The sequence below is a fragment of the Sminthopsis crassicaudata genome, chromosome X, assembly GCF_048593235.1.
Source record: "Sminthopsis crassicaudata isolate SCR6 chromosome X, ASM4859323v1, whole genome shotgun sequence".
NCBI classification, from domain to species: domain Eukaryota; kingdom Metazoa; phylum Chordata; class Mammalia; order Dasyuromorphia; family Dasyuridae; genus Sminthopsis; species Sminthopsis crassicaudata.
The window spans coordinates 29,935,434-29,960,291 of record NC_133623.1 but is presented as its reverse complement, the minus strand read 5'-3'; the positions used below and the strand labels follow the sequence as shown (position 1 = coordinate 29,960,291).

At 43.8% G+C, this 24,858-nt stretch overlaps 1 protein-coding gene across 3 annotated transcripts in view; it reads right to left on the bottom strand.

The window, feature by feature from the left end:
- GABRA3 (gamma-aminobutyric acid type A receptor subunit alpha3) overlaps positions 1 to 24,858 on the bottom strand; it is a 166,863-nt gene that overhangs the window by 12,899 nt on the left and 129,106 nt on the right. For all 3 annotated transcript variants that reach the window (XM_074278422.1, XM_074278420.1, XM_074278421.1), the window contains exons 7-9: positions 18,961 to 19,104; positions 15,937 to 16,089; positions 11,284 to 11,495 (exon numbers count right to left, since the gene is read on the bottom strand). In XM_074278422.1, the coding sequence (XP_074134523.1) occupies positions 11,284 to 11,495; positions 15,937 to 16,089; positions 18,961 to 19,104 (509 nt within the window). The remainder of the gene's footprint in view (positions 1 to 11,283; positions 11,496 to 15,936; positions 16,090 to 18,960; positions 19,105 to 24,858) is intronic.

The window sequence follows — 24,858 nt, the reverse complement described above, 5'->3', positions numbered from 1 at the left end:
GATATGGAGGGCTGGGGAGAGAAGGGGATGTGATAAGAGGCTGGAGTCATGAAGCCAATGGTAGTGAGGGGCCAAGATTACAGTTTAGGGAATTTGACTCACAATGGGGAATCTTGTACTGGTACCAAATGCAAAGTCATCCAGTAGTCAGGGCCTTTTAAAATGCACAACAGTCTGGGATTACAGAAATGAGGACAAACTTTAGTAGAGGGGCAAAAAGCTATCTACTATAGACAGAGGGTCAGACTTCTCTTTAAGGAGGAAGAAAGTGAAGCCCAGATGGGAGGAATGTGCCCAAAGTCTCACAGATAGCAAGTAGCAGAGTCAGTATTTGAACCAAGTTCTTCCAGATTCGGGTTTCCAAATCTGGTGTTTTTTCCAGGTTTCTCTGTTTATGGTCTAATAGATGTGACAGTGCTAAAAAAAAAAAGCACCGGACTAGGAGGCAGAAGGACTTGGATTCAGTTTCTCACTTGGCCATTTGCAAGTTCTGTGACAATGAGCAAGTTATTCTCTCTAGGGTCTCTGTTTCTTCAGTTCTAAAATGAGGTTGGTGCTACTTGGACTGGACTACATATTTAACACACATTTCCCAGTCTTCCATTGTATGTCTGCGTTACCCACAGGCTCAGATGAAGGAGTACTACAGGTCAGGTGAAAGGAGAACCCTGGCTCTCTTGGGCAACAAAGCATTGTTGCCATGATTTGTAACGGGAAGACGGAGTGGCACTTGGGAGTAGCAGAAAAAGGATAAAGAATAGGATGAAGGCTCAGGATTATCTGGGAGGAAGACCCAGACACTGGCTCTCAGCTCAAGAGCAGGGACAGGAAGGGAAGGGCAGCAGCTAAGTGAGGAGGAAGCTACTGGGTCCATGGATTCATTGTTTTCCATGCCACGGAGCTGTCCGGGATGACAGTCCTGGAAAATAGAGAGGATGAGATCATGCTGTAAAGCAGCACACAGACACACATGGGGTGACCTTTCTAGATGATTGACTGTCAGCCAGAGTACAAATGGCTTGGTCTGACCCAAGAACGACCTACCTTTCCCCAGGCCTTCAGCCCAGGAGAGAGCACAGATGTCTTAGATGGTTACTTCTCAAAAACTACCACTGATGCTTCTTGTGAATTACTCTGAGACTGAGCCCTCATGGAAAAAGAGAGTTGCAACGTCACAACAATTGGGAAAAGAAGTCCAAGTTATCTCTAGTAGCCCAGAATTCACAGACGCATCATTCACAGGTTTGGCGCTTCAGGTATCACAAAAGTTGACTCGCATGACATTTAACCAGATTCACGTTTCTACACAAACAGCAAAAGGCTTGGGGAACAGGCCTCAGGTTCCCTAATGATGAGGGCAAAGTCAAAAGGCAGAAGGCCACACACATTTCTCACATGGCACCAGATCCTGATGACTGCACTTGGGGGGAAAGGAGGGTGCACAGCTAATCGGGCTAAAGGAAGTCCGGTCAAAGTTCCCCTTTTGCTCTATGCTCTTCCGGGAACTAACGAGACCCACAGTGGTCAAAGGACCAGGTGCCAGGGAGAAACAGACTTGGAGATTCTCCAAGAAGTTCACAAGCCACATGCTGATGGTTATACATCAGTTGGTGCTTGGTAGATGTTGGCTGCATGAACGAATGATTCAGGTGCAAGTTATTTTTTTCAAAGGTGAGTTGAGAGGTGGCAAATGGTGAGGATGTTTTCTGTGGCAGATTTTGCATTTCAGTTGACAAGCGCTAATGTCCCAATTCAGTAAGATTTCGTGTGTGAGAGAGTAAAACAGAGTTGGGTTTTTTCCGTAAGTTCTGAGCAGACAACTACAATGAAGATGGCATTATGTGCTGAGTTTGGGACTATAATCAGATACAGCTTACAGCATCACAGAGGCAGAAGGGCCCCTAAAGGCCATCTAGTCTAACCCATACTTGAAACCAATCTCTTATCAGCCATGGCAAGTGGCCATCCAACAGTTGTTTAAAGAAGCTCTGGTAAGGGGTAGCCCCCTACCTCCAGAGGCACCCGGTTCTACTTTGGGACAGTACCAATTCTTAGGAAGCTTTTCTTGATGTCAAGCTACAGTCTGCCTCTCTGAATGTTCTGCCTGCTGTGTGACACCCAGGGACCCTCTGGGGCTAAGCAAAATGGCTCTATTCCCATTCTACTTGCTAGAATCCACCAAATCCTCAAATACAGCTGTCATTGCCCCCATTCTCCTCCTGCTCTGCCAAGTCTTTCTTTTCCAGACTAAACATTTAATGCTATGCCTGATGATATCATATGCCAAGGGAGCCAGACTGCAATGACTATAATTCAGCCTATAGTTTTACACATTCATACTGAAGTTTTTAGTTTCTCTCGGTTCCTCTTTAGCTTTCTCTGAGAAGTAGCCTGTACTATCTGAAAGAACAAAGAACTTAGATTCAAATCTCACCTCTGACACTCCTCATCCAGTACAGGACTCTCTGAACTGGTGTAAACTGGGCGGGGTGATACCTGTAGTAGCTACCTTGTAGGATTGTTTTGAAGATAAAATGAGATAATGCAGGTAACCCCCCTCAAAAGCCTCAAAGGATTACCTGCCAGCCATTATTATTACCGTCATTCACTGTCTATAGCTTTTGTTCCTGTTGGTGGTTTTGTATGACCCAGAGAAAACATGGACTGTTTCATCAAGTGTGGAATCACACTGTCCAATAGCTTGGTTTTCCTAGGCCCCCATCCTTGGCTCCGGGTACTGGGGTCACAGATATACATTCTACACTTCTACACCTAGCTTCCTCAGAGGACCCTTAGAACAGCTTCTGAAACTATTTCTCCACCATTTCGGGCTCCCTGGTCTCTGAAACTCATTGTCATTAATTCATGATGCCTGTTGAGCCTTTGAGGAAGCTAAGGGAGTACAGCAATTAGTTTTCTCACCAACTAAGTCAGGTCAGATTCCTGCTTTCTTGGGCACTGCCCATAAGCTAAGGCTATTGGGAAGTGTGGCCCGGGATCCCCTTGTCATTTGGAGGATGTAGGGTCAAACATTTCAATGATTTCAAAATCATGCAAACAGGTTCTAGTCCCTTGTGCACAGTGAGGCAGAATGGTTATATACCAAAGTGAAGTTGGTGGGCTTTGGGCAAAACCGTGGCTCTGTAGAGAAAAGTGAAATCATTCCTAAGCTTAGTAATTCTATCTTCCCCCTAGATAGGCGACTTCTTGAATGTTATGGTGTAAAGATGACTGTACTGGAAGTTAGGGAAGTCTCACTCAGCTCTAAAGCCTTTATTTCCCCATGTGTCAAATGGGAGTGAGGTTAGCTAGATGATCTCTAAGATTCCTTCCCACTCTAATGCCTTATGATTCTGTTGGAATGACCATAAATTCCAGTGATGGCACATTTCCAAGTTCATAGTGATCAGGTTTGATTAGAAAAGACAATTGCTATGATCACGGGACAGACCCAGGCCCAGTGTGTACCTCACTCTCACTCTCAGCTGATGTTTCCGTCTCCTCTCCTCACCCGTCGCCCAGGGCTTCAAGCCCTCGGGAATGTGATTTACTGATCTTTAAGACCCTTGGAGAAGGCAGCTGTGGAGGGAGAAGGGTGACGAGGGTTGGTAGGGATGACCAGGGACAAATTTGTTGCTAGTATCCTAGCCTCACTGTGCCATGAGTGACAGAGAAAGAAGGAGGTGGAAGGAAACGACAGCAAAACTAATGCCAAACCAAAAAAAAAAATTATTTTTCCTTCCCTGTGGGAATTTGGTTTCCAAAAGTGTAAATGACATTACTTGGGACGTTTTGAACTTTGAAAGCCCAGCAGAAAATGAATTGTGAGCCTTACAAATAAGCAGCACTGAGCTTTGAGGGGATAGTCACCAAAGGCTTTACAAATGCCAGTGCATGGGCTGTACCTTTCCTAAGAAGAAAAGAACCAAGCGGCTGCATGAACTCTTTAAGAGACCAGCAGGAGTGCAGGGAGGTAGAGTAACGTGTCATGAGAGCATCCAAATAGTAGAACCTCCACATACACACACTGGAACCCTTGTGGGACGAGTTAGCCTGTCCTCCTGCAAGGGCCCTCTGGGAGGACACTGCCAGAACTCACATCTTCCACCCTGGTGGAGGACTCACTCTGACCCTCTAAATCTCAAAGTTGGGAGATAGGCAATCACTGAGCACAGCCTACACCTAGCCAAGAATCTTCTCTGTGCCATCCAACAAGTGGTCATTTGGTCTCTGCTTGGAGACTTCCAGTCTTTAAGCTCCTCACTCCCTCCCCCCCCCAGGCAGCCCACGCCCACTTTGGCTAGCTCTTATTGTGTGGAAGTCCTGGGCTTCCATCCCCTTGTTTTCTAGATGAAGAAAGTGTGTCCCAGGGAGATGAAGCGGTTGGTAGATGATTGCACAGATCAGAAGTGGCCAAGGGAGGATCCGTACCCAGCACCTTTGCTGCTGGGTCCGTCTCTCAAATCTATGCCACAATATAGTTTGCTGGTTCCTAGAAATATGGTTTATGCTGTCCAGATAATTCTCACTCTCGGGACCTCACTCTTTTTGCAGAGAGGTATTGGCTCAATGGTTTATAAAGCAGTAACTAAGGCATGGAAGTCTCTGGGAAGGGCCTAGGCTAATAATTTCTAACATTTCTACAGCCTTTGAAGTTTGCATGGAAAGCCATGGGTTAGATCATTTGACCTTCATGACAAGCTAGGGAATGCAGCTATTATTTTCTCCATTTTAAGGATGTGGAAAATGAGACTGAATGGGACAATGACTTGCCCAGGATCTCCTAGTTAGTAAATATCATGGAAGAGATTTGCTTTGAGGCTCTGCCTGCTACCCCTACTGCTTTTCTAGAATCAGTATTACAGTTTTCCCCCTGCTGCTTGATGCTTTTCGGTTCATAATATAAACTTATAGTGGATAGGCAAAGTGGTTAAGCCACTTTGTATGGCACAGAGACCGACACCATCAACTAAAGATGTCGAGGCTATCTCCCAAGACAGAAAGGTGCCCAGGAGATTGATTTTTCAGTCAGTGGCAGAGGAAACTACAATTATGTTTGGAAGAACTATGATCACAAGTATTGGATGCTTCAAACCCAAGGAGCTGTCCAGCAGCCCTGGGCAATAGCAAACTTAGTTGAGCACAGCCTGGCCAGGCCCCTCCTGCACCCTGCGAACCATTCTCAGGCCCAAGGGAGGAACTCTAGGGAGAAAAAATCAAGCCCTACCATTGAGGCATTGAGGTTCCCTGAGAAGTGAGCCCCACAGAACCAGCAGCGAGCAGAGTGTAGAAACTGAAGCATTGCTCCTTGATTCTATGACACATTTCAGGAAATCAGGGAAAGCCAAGGATGTTTTTGGTGCCAACTACTCTACCTTACCTTATCTGGGCCCCCAACATCCATTATAAGCAACAAACCAGAGAGTCTGTGAGCACTAGAGCTTGGAGAGACCTAAGAAATCACCTAAGGCAATTGTCCTCATTTTAAATATGGGGAAACTGAGGGCCAGAAAGGGTAGTAGGAAATTAGGTGGCAGGGTGGGCTATAGAATCCAAGTCTCCTGCTTCCCACTCCAGTGTTCTTGATGCTAGTTTCCCATATAGCCTTAATCTTGATCTGATTCAATAAATCTTCTTTGAATACCTCCTGTATTCTAGGATTATGTCGGTAGGGGACATTACTTGATACACAGTGCTGTGTAAAGAAAGTTTCCACTGGTCCAGGCCCCTCATGAGCTATGGCTTACTAAAGACTGAAATGGGGATTCAGTAAAGCAGCTTGGTAACTCAGTGCATAGAGCAACAGACCTGGAGTCAGGAGGACTTGAGTTCAAATCATTGGCTGTGTGACTCTGAGCAACCTACTGAACTTCCCGCCTGCCTGTTTTTTTCATCCATAAAATGGGGATCTGTAGCCTTTCCTCCTGGGTCTCTGCCTTGTGACAGAGGAGCTTACATAATTCAGTGAAGCTATGAGCTTTGCAGGGCAGGGTTACCCAAAGTGGACAAGTCATTGTAGAGTTTTGACAAAAGGTGATCCTCAGGAGAAGTAGCCAACCACTCTAGTATCTTTACCAAGAAGTCCCAAGTCTTCAAATGCTAAGAGAGATGACCTCAGACGAGCCCCTTGGGGAGAAGGGCTTGCTGTGTCGTGGCCCACAGGATCACAAAGTGGCAGATTCAGCTGAAAGACTGGCCAAGAAGCTACCTTACAGGGTTGTCACGAGGGCCCAATGAGATCAAATGCTTTGAAAACCTTAAGTTGCTCTATAAATGCTAGCTATAGTTATTATCCTGCTCTGATACTCATGCCAAACAAGACCTTTCTAATCCCCCAAGGAATCTGATCCTTGCCGCAGGGAGGCTGGTTTTGGGTGGGGTGTGGATACATTCATTTTTTTATTTTTTTATTTTTTTACCACTAAGAAGAGTGTTTTGAAAATACAATCCAGAGCTATTTCCCTGTCCATTGACAATCTATTCCTCAGCTTTTCTTGTGACAGTTGTTTTGAGTAGAGCTAATTAAAAGATTGAGACAGAGTTAGTAATGAACTTTCATTCTAGACAGCACCAAAACAACATGGCCTATGACTCAAAATGCCAAGCAAACATGGGAGAGAGTCCCAGTCCCAAGTCCCTAAATCTATACAGCTCTTCTAGAGGAGCCAGGGACTCAGAAAGCCAAGAAGCTTCTGGGAGGAGACATTCCCAGCAACTTCTAGACTGGGCTCAAGAAATGGAGTCCTACAGTTGGGAAGGAAGGACATATTGTGTTAGGCCCCTGAAAGAAATTTTGGTTATGGTAAACCAACCTCCTGAGAAAATCTGGGACTTGCAAACAAAAGCTGATGCTGGTCCTCAGTTAACACTCAAAACTTGCAGGATGCTTCTTCCCCAGGAGGGATCACTGATCCATTTTGGGGACAGAATGGGAAGTGTTGGGGGGAAAGCATGGAGAGCATAACAAAAGTCAAACTATTTAAACCGGGTGGGATCATAGCCAAGAGTCCAGTGAACCTAACCACCTCCACTTAAACCAACCAGCCCCGGGGGCCCTGGATGCCTCATATCTCCTTGAAAGATAGAATGATAGATGTGGTCAGCATGGCCTGAAACTTGTTCCTAATATGACACAAGCTCATTAAGAAACCCTACTCTCCTAGAGACAAGCAAGACAGTCATTCTATTCTAAACTTAGAGGCTGAAGGTGGCAGGAACCTCTGTGATTGGCTAAGCAAGCCACATCTTTCCTGGCCCTTTTCAAATCTCTTGGAGATTCTTGTCAAAGCAAGGTGCCTTCTACTGACATTTGCTACAGAGCAGGGGTTCTGAAACGCCAGCCCACGGGGGAAAGTCATCCTTGTCTTTAATTTCATCTAGTCACATTTGGCACAGTGCTTGGCACAGAGAAAATACGTAGTGAAAGCTTGTTGACTGACTGATTGTGGCCAGGAGACGGGGATATTATTCTATGAAAACATATCCTCTCTCAAATGGGATGTGACTATCCCTCAATTTCAAAAGAAGGAGCTTAGAATAGGATTTTTTCCCATTGCAAAGAAAAAAAAAGTCGGAAAAAGTCTTTGACAAACAAGGAATCTGCCTCTCTCCCTTTATCCTGGTCTCTTTTGCTTCCTTCTCTCTCCAGTTAACTGGCCATGATGTAGAACCAAAATATATGTTATTAGGTGTTGTTCTATTTATGGGATAGTATTTTATGCTTCCTTTTCTTAATTTAAAAAGTGGTTGGGATGATGCTTTGTAGGTTTCCTAAAAACTGCTTTTTATTTATGTGGTTTGAGATTGATTATTTTCCCCCTGTGACACAGTGGCATGTGTCAGAAAAAGGCCCCCTACATATCCTATAGAAATATAGAGAAAATGCAGCTCTGATTCCGAAGTCTTGCCTCTTGTCCTCTCTGGGATTTATTTTCAATCCACTGACTTGTCAGTAATTGGATGACCTTGGGCAAATTTCACAATCTCAGCACCAGTGTCCTTGTTCGGTTCAATGAATAAGTAGTGGGGTCCTACCAGGTGCTAGGAGCAGAGGTTGGACTAAAATACTTCTAAGATGATGGTTGGCTCTAACATTCAAGCTACTGAACTAGGGCTTTTGCTTCAACGGGCTCACCTCTTGGCACTTGCTGGAGTCAATATCAACAGAGAGCACCTTGCTTTGACAAGAATCTCACTCTTCCTCCCCCTTTTTCTTTTCCCATCTGACCCACAAAGCACATTCTGATGAGTTTCTTCCCTTCCTACCCCCACCACCATCCCCCAAGCCCAGCCTCTAGAATGAATGTCAAGGACAAAGCTTGATTTCAGAATTGATTCACTAATAAAAAGACGGGACTGGTCGTGCTAGAGTAAGCACTTTCTGTAAGCGGACGGGGTTGGAATAGAGATTGGCTGAGGGGCGGGGTGATGGAGTAGCTGTCTGGCAGTTATTTGCCCAGAAATTAAGAGAGTAACCATGGGGAAAGCCAATGCCCGGAGAGGAGGGCAACAAACTTTCCCCCAAGCTCGTCCTAGTTCCCTGTTCAATAACTTGTCCTTGGAGCCTAAAGAAAGGGGTAGATTCTAATGAGCAATTGCAGCATAGGGAACCAAGCCATATTTTCAGCAAGGCCACCTATCCAGCCTCTGAAGAGTATACAAAGATCCCCCTTCAGAGTTTCAAACAGATACAAAATTTCCCAGAGACTTGTCGATCTCTCCAGATGAGTAGGAGAAGTCATGGAAAGAGGACTGGATTTATAGTCAATGGACCTGGTTTTTAATACCTCTTCCTGGGCACTTCTTACCTGTGAGACCTTAAGCAAATCATGTTCCCTCTCCGAGCCTCAGTTGCTTCATTTGTCAAAAATGGGAGGCTTGGATTTGATTTGTAAGGTTTTTCCTGCTTTAAAACTATGATCTTAAGACCAAGTGGAAACAAGAGAGATAACAGGGTAGACACCAGAATCTCAAAATGAAGGGGCGTTAAATGTTGAAACAAACGATCTCTTGATCTTGTAAAACCTGCAGTCTGGGAGACCTTTAAAGGTAGACAAGTTGTCATTTCAGCCACTTTGGACATAGTCCTGTCTGGAGGCAGAACTCAAGGCTTTAAGAGCCTTTCATTTCTCCATTTGTTGGCTTACAAGAGGAAGGACTAAGGAATACCAAGGCAGCTTTCCCTTCCCCTCCTTAGCATCCAACATATATTGTTCACAGGCAAGTATAGTGGGAGGGCGCGAAACTACTTTGGTTCCTCTCTTCACTCCCTGTAAGGAGTCAGAACCAATGGAGTGGGGTAGGGGAGGGTACAGGAGTCGGGAGAGGGTAGAAAGGGTGTGGGAAAAGAGGAGGACCTAATAAGTTAGGTGGATGAATTTAGTGGTGAGTAGTTGAGTTTGAAGGGATTTGGGAGGGTATAGGGTCTAGCCTCCTCCTCCCACCCTAATTCAAGAGTGCCCATGACAATGTCCCTTTGAGGTAAGAGATTTAACCTCTACTTAAACGTCTCCAGTGATGTTGAGCTCATTACCTCACAAGGGAGCCCAATCCAGTTTTGAACTGAGCCACCTGTTAAATTCTTTCTATCAAACTGAAATCTGCCTCCCATTTGGTCCTAGTTCTGGCCTCTAAAGTTATACTCAACTCAGTTTTCCTTTTTCACGTGATGGATCTTTAGCTATTTGAAAATGGCTATAATGTTTCCCCCCCTCCCCCATCCTCCAAGTCTTATCTTCTTCAGGCTGACCTTCCTTAGTTTCTTCAGCAGTTCTTCTATGGTGTGGTTTCCAGACCATTCACCTTCCTGGCAATCCAGCCCTGAACATGCTTATTAATGCCTCTCTTAGCAGGCGGTACCCAGAAGTGAGCACGATACTTCAGATAATATTTGACAAGTGCCGAGTAGTGGAGGGATATTACCTTCCTTGTTCTGGACACCGTGTTTCTGTCAATACAGCCTGAGATTGCGTTAGTTTTCGGGGCTGCCACATCACACTGTTCATTCACATTGAGCTTGGGGTCCGCCCCACGTTTCTTTTTCTTTTTCAAGCAAACTATGGTTAAGCCACATCTCCTCCATCCTATATTTGTGCAACATATTTTTGGACACACATGTAAGGCATCATCTTCATTAAAGTAATTTTTAAAAAAATTCAGCCTATCATTTCAGTCTGCTGGTAAATATTGGGATCTTGATCATTATCCCTCCGAACTTGATGTGATGCCCTCTGTGTTTTGGCCATTAATAAAGCCGTTGAACCACATAGGACCAAGGACAGAGCCATATAGTGCACCATTAGAGACACCTTCTATGGTGATAGTGATCCATTAATCACTGCTCACAGTTGTTACTCAGCTAGCTTTGAATCCACCTAATTGTATAATCATCTAGCACTCATTTCTCTATCTGTTCACAGGGATAGGATAGATTCTGTCAAATGCCTGATGGAAAGCAAGCTACACCATGTCTCTAGCATTGCTGTCAATTTACTGGTCTAGTAATTCTGTTCAGTAAAGGAAATTTGGTTATGACTTTGTCTTAGTGAACCTATATTGGTCCCTAGCATTTTTGCTTTCTTTCCTAAAGGCCCACAAACCTATTGATGAATAATCCATAATTAAGATTTGTCAGGGACTGGTGTCGAGGTTTAGTTGAGTGAATTTGTGATTTTCTCTTTTTTGAACCCTGGGAAATTGATTTGTTTTCAATCTTCTGACCTCTGAACCATTCTCCATGATTTCTCAAAGATGATTGACCCTGGTCATGAGGTGATGAGACCTGCAAATTGCTTGAGTTCCCTGAGATGTAATTTATCTGGGCTAGAACTCAGTGACCAGCTGCTTTCCTACAATCTCTTTGCCTGTCTTGGAATTCAATCTCCACTCAACCAAATCTATTCTGCCCCTTTTGAACTGAAAATCATTTTGTCAGACAGGGAAAATGGAAGCGAAATCAGAGCTGAGCCATTTCATCTCCTTTCTGTCACCCGTTCGTCCTTCGTATGTTTCCCCCAACACGACTGGCATGTGCTGGGGATTCATACTGCTGCCCACCGGTTGCTTTCTCCAACCTTGCTCCAGCTTTTTCCCCTATCCCTCCCTCCCTCCCTCCTAGCTGCCAAGAAGCACACCAGTCAAGACCTGGATTGATGACCCCAGTGAATAGAACACAGCCTCATCCAGTGCCAGCAGGCTGCATGCTGCCCACTCCTGGTCCCAATGCAGCTCACTCATGGGTTGCTTCTTAGCCCCTCCCTCTACCCTCTTCCTACAACCACTCACCTTTTGCTCCTGAGATTCTATCACCTTCTTGCCATCCCAAGCCCAGCTTCGTTTAGTGAAGTAGTTGACAGTGGCAAATTCAATCAGCGCAGAAAACACAAAGGCATAACAGACGGCTATGAACCAGTCCATGGCCGTCGCGTACGCCACCTTAGGTAAAGAGTTTCTGGCGCTGATGCTCAGGGTGGTCATGGTGAGGACAGTGGTGACCCCTGGGGAGAGAGAAGGGAGAAGAATCCACTACCATCAGAGGGTGCTAAATCCCAGAGATGAGCTCACCCGTTTTACCTGGGGAAAGAAGGACTATTTCAAAGGAAGTCATCTAGACCACCAAGCTTGAAGAGATCTCAAAAGCCATACCATCTACTCTTTTACCAGGCCAAGATGCCCTCTCCAAACAAATGGCTGTCCAACATTGCTAGTGCCAGGAAATTCTCTTTGTCATGAGAGAGCTTAGACTTAGGGCAGTTTGCATTGTTAGAAAGGTCCTTCTTTCATGGAGCAGGTCTTCTCTCCTGCTCTTTCTATCTTTTGGTCACAGTTTGTTTTCCCTGAGTCCCCAGAGGAAAGGTAGAGGGTAAGAAATTCTGAGCCATGGGGAATCTTAGAGGTGTAAGCTAAGTCATTCAATATGTGAAGGAAATGGAGGGCAATAGTAGGGGTGGGCTATGATTTGTAGTAGGTCACGGATTTATAGTTCCCAGATCAGGACTAGCATCCATTTCTCTCAAATCCCAGCCTGATGCCTTTTCCATTAGCACACATTTACATTCTGCTCCCTGGGATGGGTGACATCATATTTGTTTCCCCCCCCATGCCAAATCTTCTCTTTTCTAAGAGGGCTCAGCATCCCCAGTTCTTTGAATTGCTCCTCATATGATAGAGTGTCCTGTTTCCCCTCCCCTGGACATATGTCAGCTTGTCATTAGCCTTCCAGAACTCACCATCCTGTTGTACACGAGTACGACTGAAGCAGAAGGTCAAGGGGCTGTCGCCTCACTCATGCTGGATGTTCCTTCTAGCTTCCTATAGCCCAGGCCCATAGTATCGTGGTTGGCAGCCACACAACACTGTTGGCTCGTGTTGACCTTGCAGCTTTTTCATGTGAATTGCTATCGTATAATGTATCTCCCCCCCCCCCACTCCTGTACCTATACAGATGATTTTATTAAAAACCCAAGTAGATGAGGTTACTTTTAGCCCCATTAAGTTTAATCTTGTTGGTTTGAGCCCAGAATGTTCTCGGTTTGGGTCTCTGGTAGTTGGCAAGTTCCATACGAGTCAACAGTATGACACGGCAGGCAGTGAAACTGCTAGCGAAGGCATGAAGCCAGGACCAAGGGAGGAATTGGTCTCTGCCGTCCTCTCCTCTCAGCAGCCCCATCTCTGGAGCGCTGGGTTCAGCTCTTGGTGTCATGGTTCAGGAAAGTCCTTGATAAGCCAGAGAGCAGCCAGAAAGGAGAAAAAAGGCTAGTCTTGGGACCAGAGATGGTGTCATCCAAGGAGCAGTTGAAGGAACCAGGGAGCTTTACTCTGCAGAAGGAAAGACTCAGGAGGGATATGATAGCCATCTTCAGATGTTTTCCATATGGATGAAAAATTAGATTTATTTCACTTAGACCCAGAGGACAGATCCAGGAATGATGGCTGACCTTGGACAAGTCACTTTGTCTTTCTAGGCCCCAGTCACCTTAGCTGTAAATAAGGTTGGCCTAGAGAACCCTTCTGGTTCTATACCTGTGATCATAACATGAAGACAGATCTGTCAACAATATATGGACAAATTGTAAGAGTTAGGACTAGCCAAAAGTGGAAGGAGTTTTCCACCAAGGGAAGTTTTCAAGCAGAGTCTGAATGGCCCCTTATCAGGGTGACTTCTATTCACATCCAGTTTGGGCTAGACAAAATCCCATCCGATACCAAGATTCTGGTTATATAGAAATAAATATCAATGTGCCTGTGCATCTGTAGATCTCGCTGGCAACTGTGGCACAGTGGAAAGAACACTGGTGAAGGAATTGGGAGAAGTGTGTTCAAATCTTGACTGTCATTTATTAGAAAAGGTCTCCTGACCTCCAATCTGGTATTCTTTCTCAGGCCTCTATTAGCCTTTGTTTGCTCCTCTGTTAAAATGGGGTATGAATTCCAAAACAGTAATCAGAATTCGGTAAAAGAAAGAAGAAGCTGTTTTGGAAACTGCTCCCACTTTCCTTGGGGAAGGGAGGATCCGTCTCCGCTTAGGGAAATGCGAATTGGGAGCTAGGAGGGTCCAAGAGTTCAGTAAATAGGATACTGCTGAAAATTGTAAGGCAGGGCAAAGTTTTAGAGATGGAGGGATAGAGGAAAGGAGGAAAGAACTAGAATCTCTCCTATGGCAACCTCCTCAGCCAGGTGGTTTTTGTTGGGGGCAGTGAAATATCGGTCAGAGCTGGGGGCGGTGTGATTGCATAGAAAAGGCTCTTCTATTTCCACTGAGGGTTAACAATCCACACATTGCCTATGTGCAGCTCCAAATTGAGCAGGATGTCATCAAGGGAGCTGATTAGCAGAGACAAATTTTGAGCCATGACAGGAATCAGCCCGATAAATTAATAATATTGCTAGCAACTAATTAACACCCTAACGGAATTTATAGCTTGGTGAGCTAAAATAATGGGCCCAATTGTTCATCAACCCTCTGCCCACCATGGACAGGCCCAATGTTCTATTTGGGAGGGTACGGATTTTCTGGACCTGTTAGGGAAATGTCCTGAGTAACCTTCTCTGCTGGGGGGCAGGGGGGTGGGGTTTCTGGAGAGCCACGACTTGAGGAAGCCCTCCTGGTTGGCAGTCACTTGGAAAAAAAGCACTAGGGCAAGGGGCAGGAAAGGACCTAGGATACAACCCCACCAGAAGAGGTGGTCTTCTTCCCCTTAAGCCAAGAGATGACATTGGAACCCCAGAGCTCCTAGCCTCTAGAGACAGTTATTCAGTCTTCAACAAGATATGAGTGGGGTCTTCAATAGAGAACAACTTAGCCACAAGACTGTCAAGATTGCCTGGTCCTATCCCTCATTTTACAGATGGGGAAACCAAGGTTACCAAGAGAGAAATATTGCCAAAGTCAACAGGAAGCATTAATGGGAGAGTCAGAACTTCAAGCTTGGCCTGCTGATGCTGAATCTGGGGTGTTTTCTATCATTTTGCTTCCCTTTGCCAAGCCTGAGTCAGGTTTTATATGTCTGCTCACCCTGATTTGAGATAAGGCTTATTGATGGTCCAAGGACGCTGCTGCTTTGTTTCCCTGGCAGAGGACTCCGTACAAACTGGATACCATTTACCAAGAGCTCCCATCACTTTTCCCATCACTTAGATGTCTCCCCCTACGCTCTCCTCTTTCACCCCTAAGCGAGGCAAATTTCTCTATATGTAAGTAATCCCACTCTATTCCTTCTTCACTGGCAGATTGGTACCTTTCTCATTCCCGTTCTTTCTCTCCCCACAAGTCTGTTCTCCACTAAGCTGTCAAATTTAGCTTCTTAAAGTGCAGATTTAACCATGTCACATACCTCCATTTGATTGATAATCTTTAGTGACTGCATATGATGTCCAAGTTCAAATAGAAATTCTTTTCATTTTTAAAGCCCTTCTATCTTTCCAGTCTTTTTCGCCTTCCCTATAACCTGCAATCCATTGATACTGGCCTCCTTGCTGTCCCTTCATGCACAATACTCCAGCATCTCCTGACCCTATGCATTTTGGCTGACTGCACCCATGCCTGAAAGTGTGTGTGTCTCTGTCTCTCCTCAACTCTTGTCTTCTGGCTTCCCCGATTTCTTTCAGGTTCCAGCTAGGGTTTTTTATTCTCCAAGAAGCCTATACCAGTTCCCCCTTAATGCTAGTACCTTCCTTCCAAGAATATCTCCAATATATTCTGCCATATCTTCTTTGTATATAGTTGTTTGCCTCTTGTGTCCTCTCCTCCATTAGTCATGGCTTTCTCTGTAGCAGAGATTGTATTTTGCCTTTCTCTGACTCCCAGTGCTTATCACAGTGCCTGACACACAGTGGGAGCTTAATAAATGCTTGTTTACTTGGATTGACCCAACAAACACTTCTTGATTGGCAACAGGATTGAGTGATTGATCCCTTGGTAGCAAATGGAAGTCAGACAAATGTAAGAATTGAATTAGGAATCAGGAGGCCTCTGTTCAAGCTTTAGCTCTCCCATCAATTAGGTATGTGACCTAGAGCAAGTTGCCCTTTTTTTTTTCCCCTTTGGTCCTTAGTTCCCACATCTGTAAAAAGAGGCAGCTGAATTAGACAATTAGAATTAGATTCCTCCCACGTCTAAAATCTCTGTCCCTAGAATCTTTTGGCGAGGGTGCCCAGTGACCCTTCTTGTAAGGGGCACCTCCTTTCTAGTAACCAAAATGTCCTGTCTCTGAGATGGGTCATCGGACAAGATTGAAAGGAATGGAATCTCGAATGGACCCCAACAAAATGCCCAGGGAACCTGAGGCTGAATGTAGACAAAGCGTTCAGAGCTGAGGTGACTCCCCCAACACCCCCCCCCGCCAGTGCCTGAGTTCTACCTTTTACTATGCTTGCTTTGCCTAGAGTTTATGCCTAGGAGCACAGTGCCAAATACCTCCACTCTTGTTCAACACTCACCAAAGACTGTACGGGCAGGGACAGACTCCCGGTTAAGCCAGAAAGAAACCTGGGACAGGATGACAGTCATGATGCAGGGTAGGTAGGTCTGTATCACAAAGTAACCAATCTTGCGTTTAAGGTGGAAGTAGGTCGTCATGACGACATATTCTCCTGGAGATAACAGATTAGGGCAGAAAATGGCAACACTGTTGGCATCACCATGGGGGGGCCAGACCTAGCCAGCTCAGCTAACTGAGCACTCCAGGCCTCATCACCAAAACTGTCCGTCACACACACACATACACATTATTAACCATCACCAGATTTCTTTTGGCTCAGCAAACCATTTGCCAAGTAGTCATTTGAACTGTTGGAAGGGGCTATAGGATTCCTGGGGTATGGGGTTGAGACGTTGAAGGATCATATTTAGGAAAGAATATGACACTTGGCAACGGATAAGAAAAGAGAAGAGAGAAAGGGCAAAGTCCTGAGGTTGTGTACCAGACTCGTCGGAATGAAAATGGTGTTGACAGAAATGGAGAAGTTTGAAAAAGGGATGGATCTGGGAGGCAGTAGAATGATGGAAGGTGTCAAGATACCCGGTGTCTATTTTTAACTGACTTGGAACAAGTCACTCTACCTCTCGTTTCCTAATCTGTAAAATGAATATATAATTATACCCACCTTAACCACTTTGACTTGGCATTGTGAGAAAGAAATGAAGTAACTAAAGTAGAAATTCTCTGCCAAATAAAATTAACTCTGTAAAAATACGGGGAAAGGAAAGGAGACAATGATTAAATCACCGAGTACCAAGACAGGGTGACCCAATGAATACTTGGCTTTCATGTCCATGAGCCTCACATATTTATACCCTGTAACAAATGATGTAGAAAAGTGATCAGTTTCTGCCATGGGTCATTGTTGCAAGGATAGAGCTATTCATTTGGTTACATAAACATGTCCAAACAGAAGTCATCTTATTTCCCTCCCTATCCCTTTCTTCTAAATTTCCCCATTACTGTCGAGGACATGATTATCCTTTCAATCATTCAAGTTTGCAACATCAGAATCATCCTTAGTTCTTCCTTTTGCTTCTCCTCCCTCAACTGAATCAGTTGTCAAAACATCTAACCTTCCCAAGATCTCCAGCACCTATCTCCTTCTCTCCACTTTTACAGCTATTACCCTCGATCTGGACATTAGTCTCCATGCTCTTAGGCTCTCTCTCTTCTCCTCCCATCCCCTCCAATCCACACTGAGCTGCAAAGATAATCTCCCTAAAGTGCTGATCTTGTTACTCCTCCCCCAGAAATCTGCAGTGGCTCTCTATTGGCTCAGGGTGAAATCCAGATTCCTCAACCTGGCATTAAATCTACTTTCTATCTACCTTTCTAGACTTGTCATGTTCCCCTCAGATTCTCGGTTCCACTCAACCTGCTCTGCTAACTGTTCCCCATATATGATGTTCCATCTCTTACCTTCATGTTTTTGCACAGGATTCCATGTCTAGAATCCCCTCCCTCCTCACCTCAGTCTCTTTGAATCCCTAGCTTCCTTCAAAGAATTTATTTAGATATCCCATCCTCTCTGTGATTTGCAGATATCCATCCATCCATCCATCCATGAGGGCTTTTTTGATTTCCATCCTCACCCCAATTATTAATGTCTTCTCCCTCGTGAAATGACTTGATGTGCAATTACTTGATTTACTTATATGTGTACATATTGCCCATCTCTATAGAAAGGAAGACAGACATACACACAGGGGGAGCATGCAAGTTTCCTAGGGGCAGAGACTTGAAATTATTATCTTTGTATCCCCACTGCATGTCACTCTCACGGCACATAGGACAGGCTTAACAAATGCTTCTAGAATTGAATTTTCTTCACTCCCATGGCACTCATGCATATGATAAACGTTTGTTCTGGCTTGCTTGTTTGTTCTTCTCTGGAGAAACGGACCTTGATCAGATGTTCTAAAGTTGAATTCTTGGACTCCCCCATGTGTCCTCGGGGGGGCCGCTTAAGGAGAAGATACAGGTTTTTAAAGGCAGGGTCTATTAACATCAAGCACACTGAAGGGAAAACTTCCACAGTGAGGGGAGAGATCCCTGTGGTGTCTGTCCAGGGCTAAGATATTTGTGAAATGTGATGAGAAAGAGGGAAAGGAAGAGGAATGAATAGAGAAGAGCTGTGGAGAAAGGGAGGAGGGGTAGAAGTACAAAGGACCCTCGGAGCTCCCTATAACATAGGCAATTAGGAAAAATGAAGCACTGCAGATGGAGAAAAAATAATCAATATTCATTAAATCCAAAAATATTAGCTGGAGACCTGTTTTTGGTAACCAGCATAATTAGCTGAATTAGATTCCACAAGAATCCTAGCAATGACTTCAGGCAAGCAAATCCTTGAACCTCTTGGTGTCCTAAGGTCAGGATGACATCTGCTGCTGTGGGAACACATGGATGGAGAAAGGCTTCAGGAAATGGTACATTCATCCCAAAAAGAATGGAGGCTAATGAATGGGCTACCTATTCTTCAGTTGCTATGGTAAAGCAACGTGGGCCCTCATGCCCTCTTTGGGTAAGAACATAAGAGGGTCTGAAACTCACCATAGTTCCCTACTGCAATGATTGTTAGAATGGTGCCATTTTGAAAAGTCAAAATTTTTTTTTTAATTTTAATTAAATTTTTTTTTTAACATTTCGACCAAAGAGTGAACGCACTTCAGCCACATTAGCCAGAGCGAAAGAGCATTGCTGAACGGGCACAGTGGGTAAAGTGGCTAATAATGCATTTAAGTGACTGATGGAACACCAGAGCAAGCCAATCGGGTGGAATATCCCAGTCAGGCCTTCTTCTCAAGTGTTTTGGCACAGTATGCTAGAACCTATAGCTCATCATCCTTGGACTTGGCAAAGTGAAGCAAATAGCAACTAGTCCCTTCAAAGCCCCACCTAGTTTCTTTCCTCCCACCCCAGAGCATTTAAATCTTTGTTGCCACCTGGGCATCTGGCTGGAACCACCACATCTTGGTACCTGTACTAGATCTGATGATCTCGGTTCCGACGACATGCCCCAACAAGTCATACTGGTTCAGGCGAGAGCCATCCTGGGCCACTTCCACAGACTTGTTTTTTCCAAGAGTCCAAGAATAGATCACTTCAGCCTTTGTGTAGGCATCTGGGAAAGAAGGAAAAGATGGAACAGCTCAGGGAAAGCAATAAGGTCATGCTTTAATTACAAGAGATAGGAGGCTGACGCCTAAACACTATTTAATCTCTCCTACCCAAGGTGGTTCTGGACTTTCTTCAGTCTCAAACTATCATTGTTCACATCTGACCAGCTACCAGATGTTTAAGCTTTTGCTTTTCTTGGTTGACAGAGGAAAGAAGTATGGACTCCTTTCTGATTCCAGAAAATCCCAGCTTTCAGATTTACTGGTCAGCATCCCTAAGTGATCGCTGCAGGTTTGTTCCTCTGTTCCAAAGCCCCTGCCACACATCTCAAGGAGAGAATGTGGCAGTGATTGCTAAGGAGGGCAAGGGAGTGATCCCCGTTTCCCAGCCAGGGAATTTCTTTCCATATGGTCTACACATTCCAGGCTATGTGAGCTACTCACACGAGTGGGTCTAGAACAGACCTTAGTGGTAACAGTGCTTGGTGGCAGTCCTCCAGGGGGCTTGCTCAAAGAATCTCAGAGATGTCAGAGCTGGAAGGGACTTTAAGGACCACCTAGCCCAAGTTATACTTAAATAACACCCCTGACTAATAGTCATCTGGTGTCCCCTTGATGATCTCTAGTGAATGGGAAGCTACCACCTACCAAGACAACTCATTGCCCTCAAGAATAACTGCTTTTTAGGAAGTTTTCCTTTACATCCAGCTTAATTTTGCCTCTGTGATTTCCATCCATTTGCTGCTGGTTCTCCCCTCCGAGCTGGACCCGACGAGCAGAATTCTTCTTTCCCAGGAAAGCCCTTCAAATCCTCGAAGATACTTATCATGTCCTCCCTGAGTCTTCCCTTGTCCAAAGCATGGCTAAACATCCCCATTTCCATTAATAGTTTTCCTCAAACTGTGATCTCCAGACCTTCCACCATCCTGGCCAGCCTCTTCTGACCTCCCTCCAAATTACCCAGGTCCTTTCTAAAATGTAGCACTTAGAACTGAATATGGTACCTTGTAGATGTGGTCTGACAGGGATAGATAATGAATGGAAGCAATGTTTCTTCCTTTACCCTAGACAATATGACTATCTTCTTTCAGACCAACTCTATGGCTTACATGTGATGCTGATTCATACTTAGCCTACAATGCAACAAAAGCCCCATTTTTTTTTTCACATGAACTTCTGTCTACTTATTCCTTTCCTATCTTGAATTTGTGCTGTTGATTTTTTGAACCAGAGTTTACATTTAACCCTATTGAATTTCATCCTGCTAAATTCACCCCCAGTGCTCTTAGACATGCTTGAGTCTTCCAGTATATCAGCTACCCCTCACAACTTTCTGTCACCTGAAAATCGGATAAGCATCCAACTTATACCTTTATCCAAGTGACTGATAAAAATCTTTAAAAATGCAGAACTATGCACAGATACTTAGAACTCTCCAATAAGTTACTTCCTTCCAAGGTGGCCATTTGACCAGTTCCAAATTCACCTTATTTTCAAGTACCTGTCTCTCTGTATTTCCATACAAATATTAGCGTGTTTTTCAAATGGATTTCCCACAATCCAGGTAAACTGATCTAGTCTAATAAGCCTGTCAAAGGAGGAAATGTCCCATAAGTTTGAAGATGTTATGGGTTCCTCTGGTCAGTACTTCCTTTTCTAAATATTCATTTGTCATGTCTTACTAGTTTTAAAAATGTTTTCCAGGAATAGAAGTCAAGCTCATAGTTTATAGTTTGCAAATTCAACTAGCTCTCTTTTTGGATATTCGGAAGATTTGCCCTGGCCAACAGTGCTGTACCTCAGCCAATTTCCAGTATGGCTCGAAGGTTACTTACAGTGACTCAGCAATCACACCTGCCAATTCTTTCAATATCCAAAGTTGTCATTCACTTGGGACTGGTGACCTGAACTTGTCAGGGGAACCCGGAAGCTCTCTTACTATCTTCCTATTTATATTAGGTATCAACTCCCCACTGGCCATTTTTGTCCAATTTTGTCCTCATTTTTAAAAATGGGAAACTAGTGCAGACTAGAGGCAGGAGAACTCATCTTGGATCCCTGGTGAAATCTGGCACCATATTATTAAAGGGATAGTTAGTAAGCATTTAGAAAAGGAAGCAGTGGTCTGGTAACATGCCTATCAAGAATATCTGGCTTTTGAGAAATGGACTTGGGAATAAAGCACTGTCTAGATTCCAAGGAGAGGGGCACTGAAGAAGAATGAAAGGCATTGAAGTGGCTCCAGCAAAAGAAGAGAGAACCTGAAAACAATTTCTGAAACCGAATACATGACACTTCTTTGTAGTGCTTTTCCTAAAGAATGCTATCCTGTTGTTAGAACAGCCAGTCTAAGGTCCACACAACTAAAGATGTCTCAGCTCAACTTCTTCCATCCTAAGCCCTTCCAAAGGTCCCATGTTGGTGAAATCAAAATGATCGAATCTAGTCCAGGTATCTAAGTTTCCATCTCCCTATCCTAAAAATGTGTACTTTGCTTCAACAACTCTTCTGTATTCTCATCTGATCCCTTTAGCCTCTTTGAAACCTCATCCTACTCCTTATAACCTCAGAAGTTTTTAGTTGCTAAGCTCATAGGCAGGGAATATCCTCAGAATACATTTGGTAGATTTGCGTTGTTTCTGGATGAGCAAGATGGCTCATTGGATAGAATAACCAGGCCTGGCCTCAGAAAGATCTGAGTTCAAATCCAGACTCAGATATTTATGACTTAGGTGACTCGGGGCAAGTCACAACTCTATGTGCCTCAGTTTCCTTATCTATAGACTGGGGCTAACAATAATACCTAATGAGATGTTTCTTAGAAGATAATAATTAGAAACAACTTATCATATAAAGCATCTGGTCCACAGTAAGTGCTATATAAATGTTAGTTAATGTCATTATTTTAATCAGCCACAGTAGTCAGAATGCTACTGCTAAGCTCCAAAAGTTTTTACAGCAACATCCAAGGACACCTAGGGATGAAATATAACTAACAAGGGCTGGTAAGACGGTATTTGGTGAATGTTTTGCAGATCTAATCAAAAGGGTTAAAATGGATATGGGATATGGAAAGCTGCCCGTGTTGATCCACCAAATAGACTCCATAGACAATAGCTATAATAATGGAAAGGGAATGGAGTTTCTCAGAAATTCATAGAAGATAAAGTCCCTGAAAAGACTCAGTAGTACATCCCACAATACAACTCGGGCAACAGGTAACCTGATGAACTAGAGCTCCTAATTCGAGGGGGAACTTGTTGCTGGAGTGGAAATGATGGGAATATTAGGATAAAGTGACCATTCTATTTCAGATTTGGTGATAGAGGAGAAGAAAGTCAGGTCTGACATTCATCCTAGATTCAGGGAGAGCAGATTTCAGAAGGTTTGGAGAAGAAATAGTAAGATTCTTTAGGAATGAAAGTCTATGGGAGAAGTCAACTTAGGAGGAATGGGAAACTCTCAAGAATGCAATTCTAGACAGAAAGTGAAACAATTTTCAGTCCCGTATTTTTCTGTCTCCCCCTTCCCTAAGTACTGAGAAGTATACCTATTTATACTTATTAGAAAGTAAAACAGGAGTAACCTGAAGATACTGATGTAGATGCACAGGGAATTCACCAATTAACTTAAATTTTAAAATAATTTGTGCAAACTATGGAAGCAAGGACAGTTAACAGAAAGAAGATGAATATAAAAACATGGTACAACTCTATAACAAGAGTCAGAAGTGTTTGAGATCAGGATGAGCTGAGGCTCAAAAAAGCAAAACCAATAAAAACAAAAGGGAATGTTTAAAAATATTTTGAGGAAAGGGGGAAGATTAGAGAAAGACCAGGACATCGATTGGGTAGCTGGAATAATTGTAACTAACAACAGAGATAGAAGGGGCATGCTGATAAATGTTTAACAGCTAGCTCTTTGGGGGGAAATATATACTTGACATGCTTTTGAGCTTAATCTGCATTACTAACACTTTCTGAAGTCTAGACAATCAAGAAAACATAAATCAAGCTCTTATTTGTTGCATTTGTGTATTTGCTGGGCATAAATGCTTATGCTAAAATTTTAACAATTGGCTCCAATGACCCAGTAAGAAACTGGCTCCGGCACACTTCTGGATAAAAGACAGAAATGTTCAATTCATATTTTCCTTCTATTTTCCCTACCAATAATAAGCACCATCATGCTATTAATAAGAGAAATAAGTAAGGAAAAAGTAAAAGAGTACTTACCCCATGATGAATTCAAGTGAACTGAGGCAGAATAAAGAAGCTACATCTTCAGCTAAAAGAATAGGCAGCTATTACAGGTGAACCACTGGCAGTGATATTAAAAGATGACAAAAAATGAAAGAGGTACCCCAGGGCTGGAGGGGGGCAATTATACCATCTTTAAAGGAAGATAATGAAGTCTACCAACTACAGGTCAGTGAACTTAAACTGAATTCTTGGCCAAATTGTAGTCTATAACAGTGCTTTTTTCCCCACTCGTGTCCCCTTTTCCCCTGGAGAAATATTTATGCGACTCCAGGTATATGTGTATATCAAATAGGGAGACAAATCATTTACTAATAATAAATCATAATTTCAGGACTATCGCATTCAGTTATACAACCCCATATGGGGTTATAACCCACAGTTTAAGAAATTTTGGTCTCTATTATCTCCATCTAAAAAAGGAGGCAGTGATCAGAGAGCCAGCATCGTTTCATCCAGAACAATCCATACAATATCACTTCTAGTTCTTTCTTTGACATGATCACTAGATGAAAAATATGTTAAAGATGTGGTTCAGCTACATTTTAGCTGAACATTTAATAAGATATCTCACACTATTCTGTGGGAAATAGAGCTGTGGGCTGAATAATACGTAGAGTTTGAAACATGGCTTTCAGCCAATTATGACCTAAGAAGCTGGGCTGCATTCAAAGAAGCAGAGCCTTCAGAAATCAGGAAATGACTGTCCCGTTGATTTGATGGAATATAAAAAACCATGTTCATTTCTGGACCATGTCTTATGACTGACACTGATAAACTGGAGTGTGTTAGAGAATGGCAATCAGGGTGGTGGAGGACTTCAAGTTTATATCATACGAACATCAGTTGAAGGAATAAGGAGTGTTTAATCTGGAAGAGGAGACTTGGTGGAGGAGGGGGAAAGGCAGAACCTAACCATGGTTAGCTTTGCTCAAGTATTTGAAAGGCTGTCATGTAGAAAGGGTTTTAGTCTTGTTCTGCTTGGACCCAGAAAGAATAAGTAGGAGCAATGGGATGGGGTGGTGGGAGGAAGTGTAAAAAGGTCTATCTAGGATGACTTGTCAAGATAAAATTCCTAATCATTGGAACTATCTCAACATTAAACAGACTACCAAGGAAGTGGTGAATTTCTACTCAGGGGAGCTCTCCAAGAAAAAGCTGGATGACTACTTGTCAAGCCTGGCATAACCCTTAGCCTCTGAGGTCTCTTACAAATCTAAATTATATGACCCAGGAAAGCAGAGCTGAGGATACTTGGACCTTGGAGCAAAGTCCAGGTCTAGTGGCCCCATTTTTATCCCAGCTTGGGTATTACCAAGCTATGACTTTCTCTTTCTCCCTACTTCCCACTCCGCCTTATCCCTGTAGAACTGCAGACACAGCTTACTATATTTAGTGCTTTCCAATATAGCCTGGTACGTGGAAACAGTATGTTAATCTCTCTGGGCCTCAGTTACCCTATATGAAAAATGGGAGCGTGAGACTGGATGACCTTGAAGG